The sequence below is a fragment of the Camelina sativa genome, chromosome 12 (assembly GCF_030686135.1).
Source record: "Camelina sativa cultivar CO46 ecotype springtype chromosome 12, ASM3068613v1".
NCBI classification, from domain to species: Eukaryota; Viridiplantae; Streptophyta; class Magnoliopsida; order Brassicales; family Brassicaceae; genus Camelina; species Camelina sativa.
In genome coordinates, this window is record NC_141891.1 from 9,000,873 (window position 1) to 9,022,165 (window position 21,293).

The window sequence follows — 21,293 nt, forward strand, 5'->3', positions numbered from 1 at the left end:
CCTATCAAATTTGGGATCCTAAAAAGAATAACTAAAAGTGTTTCATCAGCTATATATTATTAATAACCAGTTGAGTCATGAGTGTATGGGCATGTGCATCAGCATATATTGACACCGTCCCACCTAATAAAAATTTTAAATTTAAATTAAAAAGAATGAAAAATGGAAGAAACGTATCTAGAATTGGGACGTATTTTGGTTAGTCCGTCCTAACACGTGGCGGCATGTTATTGAATGTTGGCGTTTGGGTAGGATCTCAAGTCATTTGTGTTTTTTTCCTTTCTCTTTCTTTACTCTTTCTCTCTCGACGGCGATTCTTCTTCCGAAGGGCGATCTGCTTGAAAATTGGCTGAATCAAAGGCAAAGCTTTACTTGGTTGGTGGAGATGAGTTCGGCTCTAGATTTGAAGCCTCTGTTACCTCTTACAACAACATCGCTACCTTCTCCGTTCCGATCCGATAACCCTAAATTCTATCGCTGTCGTTCCTCTTCCTCTACTTCGTGTTCTTCCCAATCTCATTCTTCTTCTTCTTCTCCGCTTCTCTCTGTTAGAAGACGCCGATTTAGATCCTCCTCTCCCTCTATTCCCATGGTATTTTATTCTTCTTCTGATTCGTGATTGTTTTTACTCATTAGTATAGAGGTTGAATTGTATAGTACCCCTGTAGCTGCGGAGTTAGTGAATTCGGGATCCTAAGAATGTTGCAATGGATGGGAGGATCGAGGCGTAAAGTGGCTGCTGTGAGTGACTTCTGCTTTATCCTTTTAGAGATCCATTATAAATTGTGTTATAAGATGATAGCTTAGTTATCTTAGAATTTGTTTCAATTTCTGACTTGTTATCGTTTTTTTTCTGGGGATCTGTTGCGGCATTCAGTCACACACGTCAGTGAAGAAGAGGTATGTAAGCTCTTTCTTTCTCTATTGTAAAGATTATTTTTCAGTATTGATGATTTGGTTGACATCTAGTGCACACATTTTTGATCTTATCTTTGTTGAACCTGAAGGCAAAAGCAATACTTTGAGCAGAGGAGACAGCAACAGCATCAGCAGCTCACAGTTGGGTCTGAGAGATGTCCTAACGATATAAACAGTAGTAATCAACACCCAAGAGAACACCACTCTATGGATATTCTCAATTTGCTCAACTTGTCAACCGCTACTCCTGAATGCAACACCATAACGGATGTTATGGATGCTTCATTGTCTTACAGGACTTCTTTTAGTCTCCCTGACAACCAGACAAATGAATTCAAGAAAGCAAACACCACAACGGATCTGTTAGATGGCACAGAGTGGAGTAAGTAATCACTATAACTTTGTATTGACTATTGTGTTAATATCTAGAAAGTACAGAGGTTTACTGTATTCCGTTTTCATTCCTTTTTACCATCTATAACATCTAGATAGGTGTGTTTCATTCTGGTTTTACTTCCCGATCACCACTTTTCACTGTTTGCTTATCCGAATTTAGGCCATATGCAAGTCTCGACATTTTAGTTGATACATTATAAAATGGTTTTCATAGTTATCTGTCTTTGATTTGGTTGGGGATGATCTTACAACAACCTACAAGGAAGAATCTTCTCCGTCTGAGGCTCACATGGCCTTTTCAGTTGATGGTATAGGTCTCATGACAGTAAGCTTCTCATGGAAACATGTCAAGAAGCCAAAAACCTCCGGAAGATTGTAACTACCTCCGGAAGATTGTTACTTTCATGTTTTAATTGTATTTTTTGTTTTTTCAAGTTTTTGTAATTTTGTGTTTTTTTTTTATGTTTTTAATTTCAATGTTATATATTTTATTTAAATTAAAACTTTAATATGTTTTTACATATTTATTTAAATAATTAATTTTTTAAATTAAAAATATTATGAAGGACCATACTCTTAAGGACACCAATGCTATACAAAACTTAAGAAACTCTCAAAGTAAGAATAAAATAATTGAAGGACCAAATTTCTATCCTAACCGATGCACATGCCCTTAGAGCATGGGCATTGGTTAAGGACAATTTTTGGTTCCTCAAATTTAATAGTATTATTTTGAAAGTTTCTTATTTTTAGTATAAGCATTAGTGTCTATTTGTATTTGGTCCCCCAAATAAAATAATAATATTTTGAAAGTTTAAACATTAATTATTTAAAGTTGAAAAACAAAAACATACAATTAAGAAATTAATAACAGAAAACATAATACATAAAAACATCAAAACAAAAACAAACATTTTATTCAACTTATAGAAACTTTAAAATCAATCTTCATTATCCGGAAGATGTCCAAAGTTAGTCCAAATATGCTCAATCAAATCATGTTTTAGTTGGTCGTGGGCTTGTTTATCCCGAAGTCTTGTTTGACGAGTAATCGTACTGCTGATATTTGAACCCACACCGGTGGCACCAACGGTATATGTTTGATCCACATGTTCGCCTTGTTGAAATTCAGAAACAATGTTTTGGTAACTGTATGTATGTCGTTCATCTTCGACAATCATATTATGGAGTATTATGCATGATCTTATTACATTCGACATTCTGTTTTTATCCTATAAACGAGACGGATTTTTAATAACGGCGAATCTAGCTTGCAAGACTCCAAAGGCACGCTCAACATCTTTCCGCACAGCTTCTTGTTTTTTAGAAAAGAAAGATTTTTTCATACCTTGTGGAAGTCGGATATAATGAATAAAAGTTGCCCAATTTGGATAAATACCATCAGTGAGATAGTACGCCAAATTGTACTCCCTTCCGTTGACAACGAAGTTGACTTCCGGAGCTTGACCGGTTATTATGTCATCAAAAACATTAGATCGATCAAGAATATTAAGATCGTTCATAGTACCTGGAGCTCCAAAAAAGACATGCCATATCCAGAGGTCATACGAAGCTACCGCTTCCAACACGATTGTAGGTTTTCCGGTTGATCGTGAATACATGCCTTTCCAAGCCGTGGGACAATTCTTCCACCCCCAATGCATACAGTCAATGCTCCCAATCATCCCGGGAAACCCACGCTGTTCATTCTGATAGAGTAGTCTTTCTAGGTCCTCTGGTGTAGGACGTCTTAGGTATTTATCTCCAAACACTTGGATGATGCCGGCAGTAAACTCGTGCAAACATTTCCGAGCTGTTGAAGCACCAATTCTTACATACTCGTCAACACTGTCAGACGAACTACCATATGCCAATTGATGAATTGCTGCAGTACATTTTTGTATAGGTGAGAGACTAGCCCGTCCGGTTGCATCCTGGGTTTGGCGGAAATATTCGATTTCGGTAGAGAGACGTTGGACAATACGCATGAACAAAGGCTTTTGCATGCGAAACTGTCGCTGGAATAGATATTCTGAATATGTTGGAGTGTCACTGAAATAATTATGGTCCTGACTCCTGAGTCTACGAGTTTAGAACTGAAACTTTCGAGTTATAAACTTTCGAATAATACTAGTATTCAAGAATTTTGTTAGCTAGGGTTATTAGTTTATCTGATTCGAGTTAAATGGGCCAATTAATGTGGACACTAAAAGCATACATGTTTTTTTCGTTGACCCATTTATGTCAGACCAAGTGGAATGATGGATAGGCCCATTAATGATCCATCCACGATACTGGAGAAGTCTCGCTCCGAGACGACGTGCTCGTCATTGCTCACTGGTCGGTTTCGTTGATCCTTCTTTTTTTCCTCAACTGAGCTGTTGGGGATGGATCCTCACTCTCACACAAGGCCCGGTCCGTAAGCATCCAAAGAAGGTCCAAATAACTATCAAGGTGAAAGCGAGGGTATTTTGGTCTTTTTAGTGGACAAACTGACACGATATCTTATAAATACGGGGATCTGAAAAAAGGATCAGAAAAAGGAGAAGAAAACGGTTTGACAAGCAATTGACGACAGAATCGTCGATAGCTTAAGTTAGACAAGCTAGTTAGCTCGTCTTTTCTCTTTGACTTATTTTCCTTCGTTGTTATAACTCGTCTAGTCCAGTTTTGTAGCCCTGACTTTTATATGTTTCTGCACCGAATTATAAAGAGAATTTCGATACTTTTCCACTAAACTAAATCTCTAATTGTGATCGATTTGGACATCAATATGAGCTTTGATTGTTTGGGGAATTATATTTCCTCTGAGATTTGTTTGCTTGTGGCGTTTACCTACAATTCACCTCTACCAATCTGGCAGAAGTAGCTCGAGAATACACCTCAGTATATTTCTATATGGTCTCGACATGACTATTTAAAATTTCATATCTTGCTCCAGTCTAGGGTTTTTTATTCACTATACATAACGTCGTGACTTCAACATACCTTATCTATATATATAAAGTTACCTTTACTCATTCATGGTGCTGCCACGTCAGCCACTCTTTCTGTTTAATGAGGCCAAATTTTCGACATTGCCCACCAAGCAGTTTCTATTTGTTTTTTAATTTTGACATTACCCACTTATCACTTCCTATCTGTTTGGGCCATATCTCTTTAAAAGCCCAATCTATACCTTTTTTGTTTGCCGGCGAAATTAAAACCCTCTCCACATAACTCAACTCCGCCGCCCCCGTTGGGCGACCTGAAGCGTCCCTCCACACCCTTTCACTGTCTTCCATCTCCAGTGTAACGTCTTCCACTATAACGGTAAATGAAGTCGTTCAATGCTTTCTCTTTGAATTCAAGACCCACTACTATTTCTTAAATTGGCGTTAGTTTAAGCCCTATATAATGTCATCTCCCCCAATTTCCTGCTTCTTATAATTTGCTTTGTCTCTGAGATTTCTCCTCACTAACATGGATTCCACTGTCGGTTCATTCGCAAATCTCAAAGCTGGCCGTCTTCACCAATAGATCGTCGGAAGAATGCTTCGTCACTTGGCTGCCCGCAACATCAAAAAAGGAGGCCAACTCATGGGCGTTGACTTCCTACTCATTGATGAGAAGGTTGTATCCATCAAGATCTTCTCTAGAGTTGTGTCATGCAAGGGTCGATCAATGTCACCTATATGCTTCTACGTAACTTCGACTTATTTCTAATGAGTCTTGTCATAAGTAATCTGCATATGCATGAATGTTTAGATTCAGTGGGAGCTGTGGAGAAGATCTTAAACTACAGTTTCAAGAACAAAATCTTCTGACCTTATTAATAGATACAACCATTATGCTACTTTGTTCAAATCTTTTCACTTTTAAGAGCTTTGATAAGGGATATATTTGTACAGTTAAGGTTGAGACTTCAACTGAAGAAGGTACCTTATGCATCAAAGGTTTCAGAAGACAACGTAAGAAGATTACTGAAAACAACGCAGCCTCCCACATGATAAGAACTCTGACATCTTCTTCGTTGAGCCGTGTCATAAAGAATCTGCAACTGTAGCAACTTTTAGATGAGAAGAAGGATCGGAAGATGCAGAGAACTTTAGAAAATAAGAAGAATTCAGAATAGAGGAAGCGGCAAAGTTTAGATGAGAGCAAAGTTTAGAAGAATCCACAAACGCAAAACAGTTTAGATGAGAAGAAGAATCTGGAAATGGAGAACAGTTTAGATGAGAAGAAGAGTCCACATCTGCAGAACAGATTAGATGAGAACAAGAATCAGCAAATGCATAATAGTTCAGATGAGAAAGGGAATCTGCAAATGCCGAATAGTTTAGAAAAGAAGAAGAATATGCTTTCAAGAAAGAGGAGGCCGCAAGATGAGAAGAATAATTTGGAAATAGAGAACAGTTTAGATGAGAACGAAAATCAGCAAATAGAGAATAGTTTAAATGAGAACGAGAACATGCATCAAAAGCAGAAGAAGAGGAAAAGGCGTTGAATAATTTAGTTAAGTTTTTTGGTATTTCTTTTTTTGCACAGTTGACAAACGCTTATAATATTTCATTAATCTTATTGGTGCAATGAGTGAGTCTGTAGAATCAATCAAGCTATCCTCCATTCCAATTTTTGTCATCTGTCTAAGACACATTGTTTGCTATATCGCCTTTTTTTTTGTCAGCCATTTTGTCAACTTTTTGTGATAATTACAATATTTAAGTCCTTCTCAAGTTCAAAATGGCTCTCAAGTTCTAAAAAGATTAAAAACTCCAAGTTCAAGTTGGAATTGTAAAACTCATAACTCCTACAAATAAGAAACTCTTAACTTTTTTTAAAAACCACGAAAAATAAGACTCCAAACACACATAAACTAACGAGATGAATAAGAGGGGACAAAGTTGAAAAATAATTTTTTTTAAAAAAATACAAAGGACAGACTTCCAAAGAAAAACGGATAATAAACGGACAACAAACACAGACACAAAACCTAGACTAATACTTAAAATGATGTCTAATAATGTTAATAACAATTCGAAAAGTTAATATGTAACACACCTATGTTATCATAAATATACATAACAAATAGTATTCTAGAAAGCATAAAATCCAGAGAAAGTGGATTTCACCTGTACGCCATATGTGTTACAATTATACTTTTAAAAACAAACTTCTAATTGTTCACAATTTTAAAACGGTGAAAAAATTAAAGGACTACAAATTTAATACCGAACCCCACTAAGCCAAATTATACACACAATTATGACCTAAATTAATGATTAAAAAGGAAACAGCAAAACTCTTTACGGCATCAATAACAAAGGGACAATGAAAAGAAAGAAATGGGAGGCCAACAGTAAATATTACAACACAAACAAACGTAACTGAAACACACGTCCAACCTATAAATAACACTAGGAAAAAGTCTGAACGTAAAAATCACACACAACTTGCAAAAAATGCTGCGAAACACATCCTACTCCCTTGAAGAAACTACCAAAAGACGTCCTCGGAGATATAATCTCTCGAGTTGTTCGGCTTTCACGCACAACCGTGAGACATGTTATCTAAACACCACCACATCTAGTGAAGGCAGTCTAAGATCACCGAGTCATATATATAAAAGTAAGGTTTCACTCTCTCCTTATTGGTCTATTTGGCAAGACAATTATAAAAAATTATTTATTTTAAATCACAAATAAAATATATTTAATCATGACACTTAACTCACACTTTGATATAAAACTGAAATTGTATAAATTATGCATTAGCTATATTTCTCCACTTAATTGTATTAAAACATATAATAAATTAGAATTGTAACCCCTAAGTACTAACTAATATTCCTCCATTAAATTGTATTAAAACACATAATAAATTAGAATTATAACTCCTATTTTTCGAAATATAATTTTACATCACTTTTATTCCTATAAATACTCACTCTTTCATTCTTTCATTCTCTCATTCTCTCATTCTCTCATTCTCTCATTCTCTCATTCTCTCATTCTCTCATTCTCTCATCCTCTTCAACTATATCTCAAATCTTTTTTTTGTTTTGTTAAAAAATCAATTCAAATATCATTGTAAAAGCTTACTTCTAAATCAAGATATTGTCCGAGATCAAACAACCCGGAACAAAAGCCGATTGTGTCTCCGAAATCAAACCAGGTAAGAGGGCCTTTAGGCGTTGACATAAGACTTTGGAGAGAATCTTATATCCCACATTACATAAACTAATGGGGCGCATCTCCGTCATCCGTGTCGGTTTGGCCACCTTAGGGATAAGACAGAGATGCGTCCGATTTAAACTCTTATCAAAAACACCCTCATCGAGAAACTGGTTGACCATAGAAACAATATCCGCTTTGACAACCTTCCATGCCTTCTGAAAACACAAAGCAGTCATCCCATCCAGTCTCGGAGCCTTATCTGGGTGCATCATAAATAAAGCCTGACAAACCTCTGCTTATGTAGCCAGGACTGTTAACATTGCATTATCCTCCACTGTAATCACCGTGTTGACCTCACTTAAGACAGCCTCAAAATTAGTCGGATTAATCGAAGTGAACAGTTCCTCAAAATACGAGACTGCTGTGTCACATATATCGGCCTCATCCGTAGACCAAATATCCTGCTTGTTATAAAGCCCAACAATCCGATTACGGGCTCGGCACTGCTTGGTTTGTGCTTGAAAATACTTTGTGTTTTTATCCCCACCCGCATCCAACGATTCCTACTCTTTTGATACCAATGAATTTACTCATCCCGATAGGCCTCTCTCAACTGGGAATGTAAATCCGAAATCAACTCCGGAGCCGACGCATCGTCAGCCTGAGCCACCTCCAGCTGTCGTTTTAGGCCCTCAATCAAATCTCTGCCATATGGTGTCTGCGTTTTACGCCACCCGGAGATTGCCCGCCGACAATTCACAATTTTGTCAACAAAGCTTGGTGGTCCACGATCCCGGTCAGCGGCCCAACCGGATGAGATCGCCTCCATTAAACCCACCTTACCAATCGAAGCCGATCAAACATAAAACTCCGTCTTCCCCTTGGCCTCTTCGCTCCAACACTAGTCACGAGAGGCATATGATCTGACGCGATCATCGGCAAATATTCTGTCACCGTATCCGGAAAAAGGTCATGCCAATCCTCATTACCCAAGGCCCTATCCAATCTACACCAAATCGGCTTCTTATCCCGCCAACCCCTCTAGGACAGACAATCCCCCAGATATGGGAACTCCAGAAAACCACAATCCCGAATCATACCAGTGAAATCCAGGAAGGAAGAAGCAAGGCGTAACCGCCCCCCCCCCCCCGTTTTTCATGATTACCAGTTAGTTCATTAAAATCTCCAATAATAAACCAAGGTGTAGTCCGAGTAGTACTTATCCGTGTCAACCTATCCCAAACTAAAGCTCGGTTCTTGGGGACAGGATCACCATATAAAAAAGTTAAATGAATAACTCGCCCCTTAAAACAGGCTTCAACATCAATTAGTCTATTGGATTCCATTAAAATTGAAACATTAAAAGCATCATCATTGTAAAATAAAGCCAAACCACAACTTGAACCAATAGGTTCCACTGTTTTCAAATTATTATAGCCAAAATGGCCTACAAATTTTTCCAAAAAAGAAAAAGACTGTTTAGTTTCCATAAGAAATAAAAAGTCTGGCCTATGCTTATGCCAAAGATCTCTAAAATTCCCTATAGAGGCCTTATTCCCAAGTCCTTGACAGTTCCAGCTTAGCACATTCATTTAAAATTTTTAGGTTTGGGTGGCTTGATACCACCTAACCCACCCTTAGCCCCATCCTGGGCCTTAGGAGTAGATCCACTATCTTCAGCAACCGGCCCAAGTGGAGGTCTCCACCGTGGAGAGAGCAGAAGCTGCGCGTTGCGCTTCTTCGCGCTAACACTGCAGAGCATCGTTCCTCGACCCTTCCTCACCCTCGAACCGTTCGCCTGCGAGTCCTCCCTGGAATCCTCCATCATAACCTCCCTGGAATTCCCTTCGTCACCACCTCCATCCTCATCCAGATCATCAAAAGTGTCAGGGTCCTCCTCCATCATCTTGCTGTCAACCCCCATGTCCTTAACACAATCCTAATATAGACACTAATTCTAGAGAATATTCTATACAAGATGCTACACGATTTACATGATGAAAGTGACATCTAAGACTCCTTAACACAACATGTGACTAACGGTTGACTTGTGCTTCCCACTTGCTTCAAAGTCGCCAACGGTAACATAAAGGATCTAGAGACTTTGGTTGAGCTTCACATGAGGCTTGTAAGGCTTTGACTGGGCTTCTACACAAGGTTGTACGGACGGCCCTTTGGTAGTTGTACGGACGGCCCGGCTGGAGTCGTACGGACGGTGGTTGTACGGACAAGGGTGATCACGATCCCAATTTATACTCCCCCTCAAGCTTAGTCATTGGACCCCATGACAAAAGCTTGAACCATTGATCACCTACCTTATTAAAAACCTTAGTATAGAAAACCACTTGGGAAAAACTATACTTAAGGGAAAAAGAGTGTAGGCTTTCATGGTTTGGTGAGGTCCATGGGTCAAAGCTTTGAGTGTATGTATTCACATACTTGTGGGCTTGCTGCCTTGGTGAATACATCGGCCAGTTGCTCGGAGCTCTTGGTGTGGCAAGGAAGCATTACGCCTAGTTGTATTTTCTCTCGAACTTTGTGACAATCGACTTCAATATGTTTTATTCTCTCGTGGAACACCGAGTTGGTTGCAATATGGATGGCTGCTTCATTATCACAATGCATCGTGATAGGCTTTGTAATTTTAACTCCAAGGTCTTTAAGTAGGTTCTTCAGCCACATCAATTCGGTAGTAAGCTTGCGCATTGCCGTATACTCGGAATCGGCACTGGATAGGGACACCACCTTCTGCTTCTTGCTCTTCAATGTGACGAGGTTGCCTCCTAGGAAGGTACAGTAGCCACTTGTTGATCGACGGTCTCCTTTGTCTCCTGCATAGTCTGCGTCACAATATCCCACGAGCTCTGTGTTGTCATTGCATCCCATCCATATTCCTTGGCCCGGTGCTCCTTTGATATACTTTAGAATCCGGTTGACTATGTTCCAATGGTGAACCTTCGGAGCTTGCAAATGCTGACTGGCCTGGTTCACAGCAAAATAAATATCCGGTCTAGTGATAGTTAAGTAAATAAGCTTACCGACCAATCGCCTATATTGAGTTACATTCTTGAACGGTTGGTCTTTGGGCTCCCCCTCACGGCAAATTTTGTAGTTCTCATCCAGTGGTGTAGTGACCGGTCTTGATCCAAGCTTTCCTACTTCATTTAAGAGATCAATAGCATATTTTCTTTGAGATAGAAATAATCCCTCTTACGAGCGACACACTTCTATATATTTTAACTCACCAAGGTCCTTAATATCAAAGACTGACTTTAAATATGTCTTAGTTTCTTGAATCCCTACCGTGTCATTCCCGGATATGATGATGTCATCAACATATACAAGAATGACAATGATACCTTTGTCGCTTGGGTATGTGAACAGTGTGTGGTCAGATTCTGATCTCTTGAATCCACGCTTGGTCAAGGTCGAGCTTAGCTAGTGGTACCACGCCCTTGGCGATTGCTTCAGCCCGTAGATCGCTTTGTTGAGTTTGAACACTTTGCCCGGGCTAACTGTGTCTTCTAGGCCAGGTGGTGGTCTCATGTAGACTTCATCCTCCAATTCACCTTGTAGAAACGCATTTTTAACGTCCATCTGCCACAGCTCCCATTTCAAGTTGACTGCTAATGAGAGAACTACACGGACAGTGTGTAGTTTAGCCACTGGAGCAAACGTATCTCTATAGTCCTCCCAGTACGTTTGCGTGAAGCCTCTTGCTACGAGCCGTGCTTTGTAGCGCTCAATCTCCCCGTCACTTCGATATTTGATCGTGAATATCCACTTGGACGTAACTGCCTTCTTCCCTTTAGGTAGATCAGCCTCATCCCATGTGTGATTTGTTTCCATGGCCGTTCTTTCGTTTTGAACCGCATCACGCCACACCTTGTGTTCTTTAGCTTCTTCATATGTTTGTGGAATCCAATGGCTATCAACTTGAGTGACGAAGTGTTCCACAGGGAAATGAGTAAGCATGCAAACTGCTTGAATCGGATGTGCTACCGCTGCATTGTTATAGTACACATGATTGTTCTGCGAGGCAATCCGTTGGCTGCATCTTAATGGTGTTACTATAAGATATGTATAAGTTTAGGACTCAGTTGTAATTATACGATACCCTAATCTCTCATGTACTCTCTATATATATTGTAAAGTCTTCGTATAATAAACATTAAGCATTCTTCCATATATGGTATCAGAGCATCACGATACCTAAACCTAAAATTTTTTCTCTCCTCGCCGCCTCTGTTCTTTCTCTAGATCTCTCGATCATTTCTCTTCATCAATCTATTCTACTCTCATTCTCAGATCATGTCTGAAACCAACTCACCGGCGTCCTTGTCCGAGACCATTGTTGTCTCCCCCACCCCTACGTTGATGAATCTCAACATGTCCAATGTGACGAAGCTCACCGCGACAAACTTTCTCATGTGGAGTCGCTAGGTCTACGCACTTCTTGATGGCTACGACCTCGCCGCTTTTGTTGATGGCTCGAGTACCATCCCTCCTCCTACTTGCACCACTGCTGGCGTTACTACTCCGAACCCTGCTCACGCCTTATGGAAGCGTCAAGATTGCCTGATCTATAGCGCTCTCCTCGGTGCTATCTCCCTCACTGTCCAGCCTCTCCTTTCCAAGGCTGTGACTGCTGCCGACATCTGGACGACCTTGTCTTCCACGTATGCTAACCCAAGTCATGGTCATGTTCAGCAGTTACGCACGCAACTGAAGCACTAGACCAAAGGATCCAAGTCCATTGATGATTATTTCCAAGGTTTTACTACTCGCTTTGATCAACTCGCACATATTGGTAAGCCGGTTGAGCATGAGTCCCAGATTGAGTTTGTTCTTGAGGGTCTCCCCGAGGACTACAAGACTGTGGTGGATCAGATTGAAGGTCGTGATACCTCGCCGTCGTTGGTGGAGGTGTACGAGAAGCTGCTCAACTATGAATCCAAGCTTGCTGCCAAAGCGACGGTGGCTCCGGTGCTTCCTGTCACTGCGAACACGGTTTCGTACCGTGGCTCCAACTCCAATCACCGTCAGAATGGACGTTCCAACAATCGTCACAATCATTCTTCATCGTACCGTCCTAATTACTCTCCACGTCCGTATCAAGGGAAGTGCCAGATCTGTGGTGTTCATGGACACAGTGCGCGTCGCTGTTCTCAGCTCCAACTCCACGGTTCTAGTACACTGCTTGTCCGTCCTCTGTTTTGCCTTCGACTCCATGGCAACGCCGTGCTCATGTTGCAACTGCTAACTCTTACAATGCGGGGAACTGGATTCTTGATAGCGGTGCGACCCATCATCTCACGTCGGACTTGAACAACCTTGCTCTCCATCAACCTTATACTGGCGGTGAAGAAGTGACGATCGCGGATGGCTCCGGCTTACCAATCACACGCACTGGTTCCGCTCTTCTTCCCACACCAACTGGTTCTCTAACTTTGAAAGATGTCTTATATGTACCTGATGTTCAGAAAAATTTGATTTCTGTTTATCGTATGTGCAATGCTAATGGTGTTTCGGTACACTTCTTTCCTGCTTACTTTGAGGTCAAGGATCTGCACACGGGGGTCCCATTGCTCCAAGGGAGGACTAAGAACGAGTTGTATGAGTGGCCGGTCTCAATACCATTTGCTCAATCCTTTCTTGCCTCACCCACACCTAAAACAGATCTTTATTCTTGGCATTTACGTTTAGGCCATCTTTCCCTTCCTGTCTTGAAAACATTAATTCAGAAATTTTCTTTACCAGTTTCTCAATCTTTACAGCAACATTTATCTTGTTCTGATTGTTCCTTTAATAAAAGTCATAAACTCCTATTTTACTCAAACACACTTGTTTCCCAACATCCCCTTGAATACCTTTATACCGATGTATGGACTTCTCCCATCACCTCTATTGACAACTATAAATATTACTTGGTTATAGTTGATCGTTTCACCCGATACACCTAGCTCTATCCTCTAAAATTAAAATCTCATGTCCGTGATACATTTACTGCGTTCACTGCTTTGGACAAGAACAAGTTTCAACGGCGGATTGGCACTCTCTATTCTGACAATGGCGGAGAGTTCATTGCATTGCGTTCTTTCCTCACGGCTCATGGCATCACCCATCTAACGACGCCTCCACATACGCCTGAACACAACGAAGTTTCTGAACGGAAACACCGTCACGTCGTCGAAACCGTTCTCACCCTACTTAGCAAATCCTCGATGCCCACGGTGTATTGGACCTATGCGTTTGCCACCGCCGTATATCTCATCAAGAGAATACCGACACCGGTGCTTGGAAATGGATCTCCTTATGTCAAACTCTTTGGACATGCTCCCAACTACCAGAAGTTACGTGTGTTCGGATGTTTCTGTTTCCCGTGGCTACGTCCGTATGCTCCCCACAAACTCACCGCTCGCTCTGCTCCATGCGTCTTCCTTGGATACTCACTCACTCAGAGTGCCTATCTCTGCTTGGATAGAGCTTCTGGTTGTATCTACACTTCCCGTCATGTCCAATTCGATGAATCCTTGTTTCCCTTTGCACACACAACTCTCACCCAACCTCAACCCTCCGTACCTGACCAAACACCCGATACACGTCCCACCATCATTCCCGTTGTGACCACGCCACTCCATACAACTTTGCCTGCGTCCTCCTCGGGGCTCCCCTCGTGCTCAGATTCTCACCGCTCACCAACACCAATGCCTACGGCTCCATCGTCGCCTGCAACGTTGCCTTCATCATCACCACATCATAATACGACCACAGGTCCATTACCCACAAACATCAATCCAGGCCCATCTTCTCCAACTTTCGGCCCATCTCATCACAACTCAAGCCCACTAACACATACGTCATCTCCCTCCTCTGTTTCGCGAACAACGTCTTCACCCTCTCCTACGCCTACGCCAACACCATCACCGACACCTCCTCCTGCACAAGCTCCGGCTCCAAACCCACCTCCAAAACATAATCATCATCCGATGCGAACCAGGGCCAAGAACAACATTATGAAACCGACAACAAAGTTCTCTCTCACCATCAACACAACCAAACTCCGACCAGTAATTCCGAAAACAGTGGCAGAGGCGTTGCGCGATCCGAACTGGCGGCAAGCGATGTGTGATGAGATCAATGCTCACATCTGGAATGGCATTTCTGAACTCGTTCTTCCACGCCCTACACAAAACGTCATTGGTTGTAAGTGGATATTTACTCTGAAATTCAAACCTAATGGTGAGCTTGACAGGTACAAAGCGCGACTTGTCGCGAAAGGGTTCAAACAGCAATATGGTCATGATTTCACGGAGACTTACAGTCCGGTGATCAAGTCCACTACGGTTTGCTCCGTTCTTCATGTTGCAATGACAAAGGGATGGTGTATTCGACAAATCGATGTCAATAACGCTTTCTTGCAAGGCTCCCTGACGGATGAGGTTTATGTTACGCAGCCTCCGGGGTTTGTTGACAAAGATAGACCTCACTATGTATGTCAATTACATAAGGCGCTTTACGGTCTTAAACAAGCACCCCGTGCTTGGTATCAGGAACTTTGCGGCTATCTTCTCACCCTTGGTTTTGTTAACTTATTGGCTGATATATCACTCTTTACGTACAACCGGCGTGGTGTAATTCTCTATGTTCTGGTGTATGTCGATGATATGCTAATCACTGGTAACAACAACACAAGTATCTTGGGTTTCATCACACACTTGGCGAATCGTTTTTCTCTCAAAGACCTTGGTGAGATGTCCTACTTCTTAGGCCTTGAAGCTACACTGACGTCAAAGGGACTCCATCTCATGCAAAAGCGGTACATTATTGATCTGTTGGTCAAAACTAATATGTTGAACTCTCGACATGTCTCCACTCCCATGTCGCCAACTCCGTCACTTACCGTAAACACCGGCTCACCGCATCCTAACCCCACTGAATACAGGGCCGTTCTCGGAAGCCTCCAATACCTCTCTTCTACACGTCCAGACATTGCGTATGCCGTGAATCGGCTCTCTCAGTTTATGCACTCTCCCACTGATCTTCACTGGCAAGCGGCAAAGTGCATTCTTCGTTACTTGGCGGGTACGGCTTCTCATGGTATCTTTATTCGTGCTGATACTCCCCTCACTCTCCACGCTTACTATGATGCGGATTAGTCTCGCAATCTTGATCATTGTATCTCGACCAATGCGTATATCCTATATCTTGGCGGCAACCCAATCTCTTGGTCATCCAAGAAACAACACAGTGTATCCCGATCGTCCACCATAGCAGAGTATCGAGCCGTTGCAAACACGGCATCTGAGTTAAGTTGGGTCTGCTCTCTCCTTACTGAACTTGGCATCTCTCTTCCTGCACCTCCGGTGATATACTGCGACAATGTGGGTGCTACGTATCTCTCCGTAAATCTTGTCTTCCACTCTAGAATGAAACACATTGCAATTGACTTCCACTTTGTACGAGAGTATGTTCAGTCCGGTGCTTTCCGCGTTACTCATGTCTCCACGCACGATCAACTTGCAGATGCACTGACAAAACCTCTTCCTTGTCCTCAATTTGTTAACTGTTTGTCCAAGATTGGCGTAGCTCCAGCTCCTCCATCTTGAGGGGGCGTGTAAGATATGTATAAGTTTAGGACTCAGTTGTAATTATAGGATACCCTAATCTCTCATGTACTCTCTATATATATTGTAAAGTCTTCGTATAATAAACATTAAGCATTCTTCCATATAGTTACTGCCAGGCGTTGGCTACGTCGTAGTGGGATGACTTCCTCATGATCAGTTTCTTCATCTCCATCTTCAGTTGGTGTGTTTTCTTCCTCATCACGCACCTCAATTTCAACATTTTGTAAAATATCTTCATCGGTATGTGTTGTGTCTATCGGATTAGAGTCTGGTTCAGCGGCAGTCGATTGACTTGATTCAGCTTCCTCATGTAAGTGAGGCTCTCCTGAAGCATTTGGCCCAGCTAGATGTCGATTGGCCCGATCGTTGTCAACACTTAGCCGTTCAAGGATGATCCGGAGGTTCCTTGCCCGATCGGATGCGGAAGTGGGTAGGTCTTTAATCTCTTCCCAGTTTTTCTTGTCATAATAGCCTTGGTGTTCAACAAACTTAACATCTCGAGAGACTAGAACTCTTTTTGCCTCTGGATCATAACATTTGTAGCCCTTTTGTGTAGTGGAGTAGCCGATGAACATACTTTTGACACTCTTTGCATCGAGCTTATCTCTTAGTTATCCTGGTTTTAACACAAAGCAAACACATCCAAATACTCGTAAGTGATCAAAAATGGGTTTCTCTTTGTTTAATACCTCAAATGGTGAAATGTCTTGTAGCACTTTAGTTGTGTGCGATTGATTAGGTAACACACCGCAAGAAATGCATCTCCCCAAAAACGTCTTGGTACATTGGTATGGAAAATCATGGACCGAGCCACTTCCATAAGATGCATGTTCTTCTATTCAGCTACTCCATTTTGTTGAGGAGTATATGGACAACTGGTTTGGTGAATGATGCCGTGTTTGGTCAAGTGTTGTTTGAAGGCATGACTTGTGTACTCGCCGCCATTATCTGACCTTAAGATTTTGATCTTAGCATTATAATGGTTAGTCACATAATTTTGAAAACTTATAAATGCTTCAAGGACCCTATCTTTAGTAGGTAAAAGAGTTATCCAAGTATACTTGGATTTTTCATCAATAAATGTGGCAAAATACTTTTGGTTTTCTCTAGAAAGACATGGAGAGGTCCAAACATCTGAATGAACCAAATCAAAACAATTTTCATAAATAGTTAAAGACTTAGGAAAGACAGTTTTGCAATGTTTACCAAGAATACAAGCCTCACAATCATTGTTTTAAAGGAATTACTAGGAAATATAAGTTCTAAGGCACGATGATGAGGATGTCCTAATCTAGCATGCCAAATAGCATTGTTTGCTTTAATAGAAATTGAACTAAAAGAAGCAGCATTGGAAGAAGATAAATTCAAGTCTTTAAGCACATATAAGTCATCTCTAGAGGAGCCTTGGCCAAGAACTTGACTGGTCTCAATATCCTGAAAATGAACATTGTTAGGACCAAAATAGCATAAAAATTCAAGTCAGTGGTAGCTCTCTTAACCGATAATAAGTTAGAGGTAAAACTTGGCATATAAAACGCTTTAGTTGTTTTGTCAAACAGTTTTAAGTTACCAATTAACTGGAACTTTCTCACCATTAGCTATAATCACATTTCCATTGGCCGGTTTAATTTCACTAATTAGCTTAGAGTCACTAATCATATGGTGTGAAGCACCGGAATCAACTATAAGAGGTTTAGTTTGATTTAAAGCAAGATAGGAGTTACCGGAGGCGTCTTTGAGAGCTTTAATGAGAGCATCAAGGTCAAACTTCCTCACTAGGTCAGAATTGGCGGCCAGGGCGGTTCCATTCACATCGGAGACTCGCTGGTTTGGTTCCCACTCGGCGTCCCCACGGTCGCTTGATGTGCTCTTGGCCCTCCACGGTTGTTCATAGGTTGGTTGGCTCGAAGATGTGGATGAAGAATCCAACACTCTCTTGAAATGACCAGGCTTCTTGCAATGGTTACACACTGGAGGGTTCTTGTCCTCGTGCCGATAGTAGCCCTTGTTTGCAGCCTCTACTTCAACCTTGTTAGCGGTTACAAGCTCTCCTTTGCTTCCAAACAGCCCCATGGAGCCATGCTCCTTTTGGATCTGGCTACACACATCATCTAGGCTAGGAAGCTTATCTGACGTCAAGATATGTTTGATGAGGTCATTGTAAGAAGGATTCAGTGTGAGGAGGAGGCCGAACACCTTGTCTTGCTCTCGCCTCTCGTTCAGAATGGCCGGATCAAGTGTGGCCGGCCTAAGCATCTCAAACTCAGCCCAAAGAGACTGAAACTTTCCAAAGTGTTTGGTGAACTCCATGTCTTCTTGTCTTAGGTTGTTAATGGCCCTCTTGATCTCAAATACTCAGTTTAAATTGGTGGTGTTGCCGAACACATTTTGTAATGTGTCCCATAGATCCTTGGCCGTCTTGCAATGAGTAGGCTTTGAGTATTGGAGCATCAAGGGAGTTTTGAATGATGGCAAGAACACTCTGGTCTTCTTGAAACCATTTTTCTTCACCGCTTGTGACCGCTTCTTTGCCGTCTTTGTTGAACTCTTCCTTTAGAGCCTCACTCGTGGTAATATGGGTCCAAAGCCCTCGGCCGCATAGTGCCGTCTTTGTGGTCCTCGCCCACAACAAGTAGTTCTCTCCTTTGAGAGTAACTGGAACAATCAAGGTCTTGGTGCCTTCCATAGAGTTTTGTCCGCTGGTTAATAGTATTACCCAACGGCTAAAGATAATCGACTTTTGAGATCGAAACAGAAACAAAGAGAAGAGATAGAGCGGAATTTTGTGATGAGTGAAGGATTTGTAGTTAGGAACAACAAGGCTCTGATACCATGTAAGTTTAGAATTCAAATATGGGATAGAGAAAGAGGTTGAGTGTAATCGTGTAAGTAGAAAAGTGTAGAGGAGAAGTGTAAAGTGTAGAAATGAGAAAGAGAAAATATCTCTTCTTACTTGATTTAGTTCATAGGTACAATCCTAATATAGACACTAATTCTAGAGAATATTCTATACAAGATGCTACACGATTTACATGATGAAAGTGACATCTAAGACTCCTTAACACAACATGTGACTAACGGTTGACTTGTGCTTCCCACTTGCTTCAAAGTCGCCAACGGTAACATAGGAAGGATCTAGAGACTTTGGTTGAGCTTCACATGAGGCTTGTAAGGCTTTGACTGGGCTTCTACACAAGGTTGTACGGACGGCCCAGTGGTAGTTGTACGGACGGCCCGGCTGGAGTCGTACGGACGGTGGTTGTACAGACAAGGGTGATCACGATCCCAATTTATACTGATCCCCGACAGGCGCCACAACGTCTCCCTGAGTCCCCTCATCAGTAGATGGAGTCTGCGATCCCAACCGCTGATCATTGATGGAAACACCACCAACAGCAACGGCTCCAGCAGCAGCACTAGGACTCCGCGAGGGGATAACCATAGAATCTAACCGTGTCTCCTCTTGAGACTTGTCTTCAACCCGAGAACCCAAAGGAGGTACCTCCTTTGCATCTGCATGAGCAATGACCACACCTCCAGACCCTGATGACCCACCATCACTTCCAATCAAACCTGCCAAACCATCCACAATCTAGCCCTCCTCATCTCCTTCTTCCACCACAGGAGGTACCACCGAACCCGCAACGACACCCTCGTTCTGGAACAAAGGCTCTCTGACAACCCTCAGAGGTTTAGGGGGCACCACTTGCGACCTCCCCTCCTCCCCCACCGGCTCCCTGACCCTTTCTACACATTACCGAGACTGGCCTCTAGCCGTCCCCTGCCTCCCACGAGGATCCTGTGAAGTCTCCCCTTGTAATGTGCCCTTAGCCCGATAGGAAGGACCCGACCCCTGATCAGCCCGAGACTTTGAAGGTCCATGGGATGAAGATTGGTGTCATCCCTTACTCGAACCAGCACTTCCTCTTGAATCCGCTAAAACTGCCCCTTTGTAGCTCTTAGTTGTCCCTGGTCGCTGCTAACCACGGACCCAACACAGGCACCATCCAACGATGAAAACTTCAGACTCGGACAGTCGACTTCGACATGGCATAAGCTGTGACAGGACTTACACCAACCATACAACCGCTCGTAATGCAGCTTAACAATAGTCACCTCTCCGTTAAAAAACTCAATATCTGTTTCAAAGCAGAGAGGTTTAAGGCCATCCACCGTCACGTGGACCCTCCCTCGATCAATATCCACCGCTTCAACCACCCCCAGAGCCAAACCGATATCCCTGAAAGTGGGTTCCGCCCAAAACTGGATGGGCACATCTGACACTGGAATCCAAAACTTGAGAGAAGATGGATATGCCGGATCCACCACAGGAGTCCACCGAACCAAAGAAACCATCCAAGAGTCAAAGTGAAAGGGCTCCATCTTCATTACCTCCACAATATCCTCTTCCTCATCAAAGTCAAACTGAAACTTTCCCGAACCCAAGTCTGCACGCACAACCGAACCCTCGACCTGCCAAATCCGCGACAGCATGATCAGCACGGATTTCATGTCTTGAACCTGGGGATTAAAGCACCTTCCAATGACCGTCTTAGAGTATCCAGCGATAAGAGCAGTGTTTTCAAAATAGGAGATTTTGATCTTTCGACGAGTCCGTGAAACATCCCCCGACACACCAGCCACACCCTTCCCCATGAGGCCACTCTGAGACATTGCCAGACCAACGAAATGCAACCGAGTACGATCAAGCGAACAAAAGTGCACCAAACTGAGAAAAATATACATTTTTCGCAAGACATAGAAAAGTCGATAACAGTGAGAGAACCGGAAAAGGAAACCAAGATCAATCAGGGATGATCTGATCTTAACCAGAGGCAAATCTCCATCGAGAATCTCCAAGCCGGAAAAATATATTCTCCCCCGATTTGGGATCATGATACTGAACCAATCTTTCCTTTGCCAAATTGTCACCAAACAGAATCGTACCCATTAATACCCATCCTCCTCTCCATGACTGAATCGTCAACAAAAAAAGGAAAGCCAGCCCCACCAGAAGTCGCCTAACCAGAGATGAAAATCAGGGATTCGCCGGACGGACATCCTGAAGATTTTGCCAGCCCGTGGATCCCCAAAATCCCGAAAACAGATCTGAATCAAGCCATCAAAGGAACCTTCCCTTAGTACAACATAACTCTCAATAAAGACAGCTCCCACCACCTTCGTCAAAAAGAAA

General features: G+C 42.2%; 2 protein-coding genes and 1 long non-coding RNA gene across 4 annotated transcripts; 1 reads left to right on the forward strand and 2 right to left on the reverse strand.

Moving 5' to 3' along the window:
* Nucleotides 1-83: 83 nt before the first annotated feature.
* Nucleotides 84-1,870, forward strand: LOC104785732 (uncharacterized). 2 transcript variants are annotated; one of them, XM_010510998.3, is made up of 5 exons: nt 84-592; nt 669-741; nt 878-900; nt 1,008-1,300; nt 1,529-1,870. In XM_010510998.3, the coding sequence occupies exons 2-5, from the start codon at nt 700-702 to the stop codon at nt 1,540-1,542; spliced, it is 372 nt and encodes a 123-aa protein (XP_010509300.1). In that variant the 5' UTR covers nt 84-592; nt 669-699; the 3' UTR covers nt 1,543-1,870. The 2 variants fall into 2 exon arrangements, with proteins under 2 accessions (XP_010509300.1, XP_087334702.1); XM_087478576.1 differs by having other exon boundaries at nt 1,617-1,870.
* Nucleotides 1,871-2,118: 248 nt separating this feature from the next.
* Nucleotides 2,119-5,722, reverse strand: LOC147930302 (uncharacterized). The gene is made up of 2 exons (XR_015574619.1): nt 5,236-5,722; nt 2,119-5,039 (listed from the first exon to the last, which is right to left on the reverse strand). It is a non-coding gene; the product is annotated as an uncharacterized LOC147930302 (long non-coding RNA).
* Nucleotides 5,723-20,035: 14,313 nt separating this feature from the next.
* On the reverse strand, nt 20,036-20,773 carry LOC147930303 (uncharacterized protein At4g02000-like). The gene has a single exon (XM_087476805.1). It carries the CDS (start codon nt 20,771-20,773, stop codon nt 20,036-20,038), a length of 738 nt encoding a protein of 245 aa, XP_087332931.1.
* Between the last annotated feature and the right edge of the window lie 520 nt (nt 20,774-21,293).

Bases quoted from the DNA above. Each gene is read 5' to 3' on its own strand.
- LOC104785732 (XM_087478576.1), top strand. From the start codon at position 700: ATGTTGCAATGGATGGGAGGATCGAGGCGTAAAGTGGCTGCT. The intron at 742-877 runs GTGAGTGACTTC...TGCGGCATTCAG, and splicing joins CGAGGCGTAAAGTGGCTGCT to TCACACACGTCAGTGAAGAA. The intron at 1,301-1,616 runs GTAAGTAATCAC...TGGCCTTTTCAG, and splicing joins GTTAGATGGCACAGAGTGGA to TTGATGGTATAGGTCTCATG.
- LOC147930303 (XM_087476805.1), bottom strand. From the start codon at position 20,773: ATGTCTCAGAGTGGCCTCATGGGGAAGGGTGTGGCTGGTGTGTCGGGG.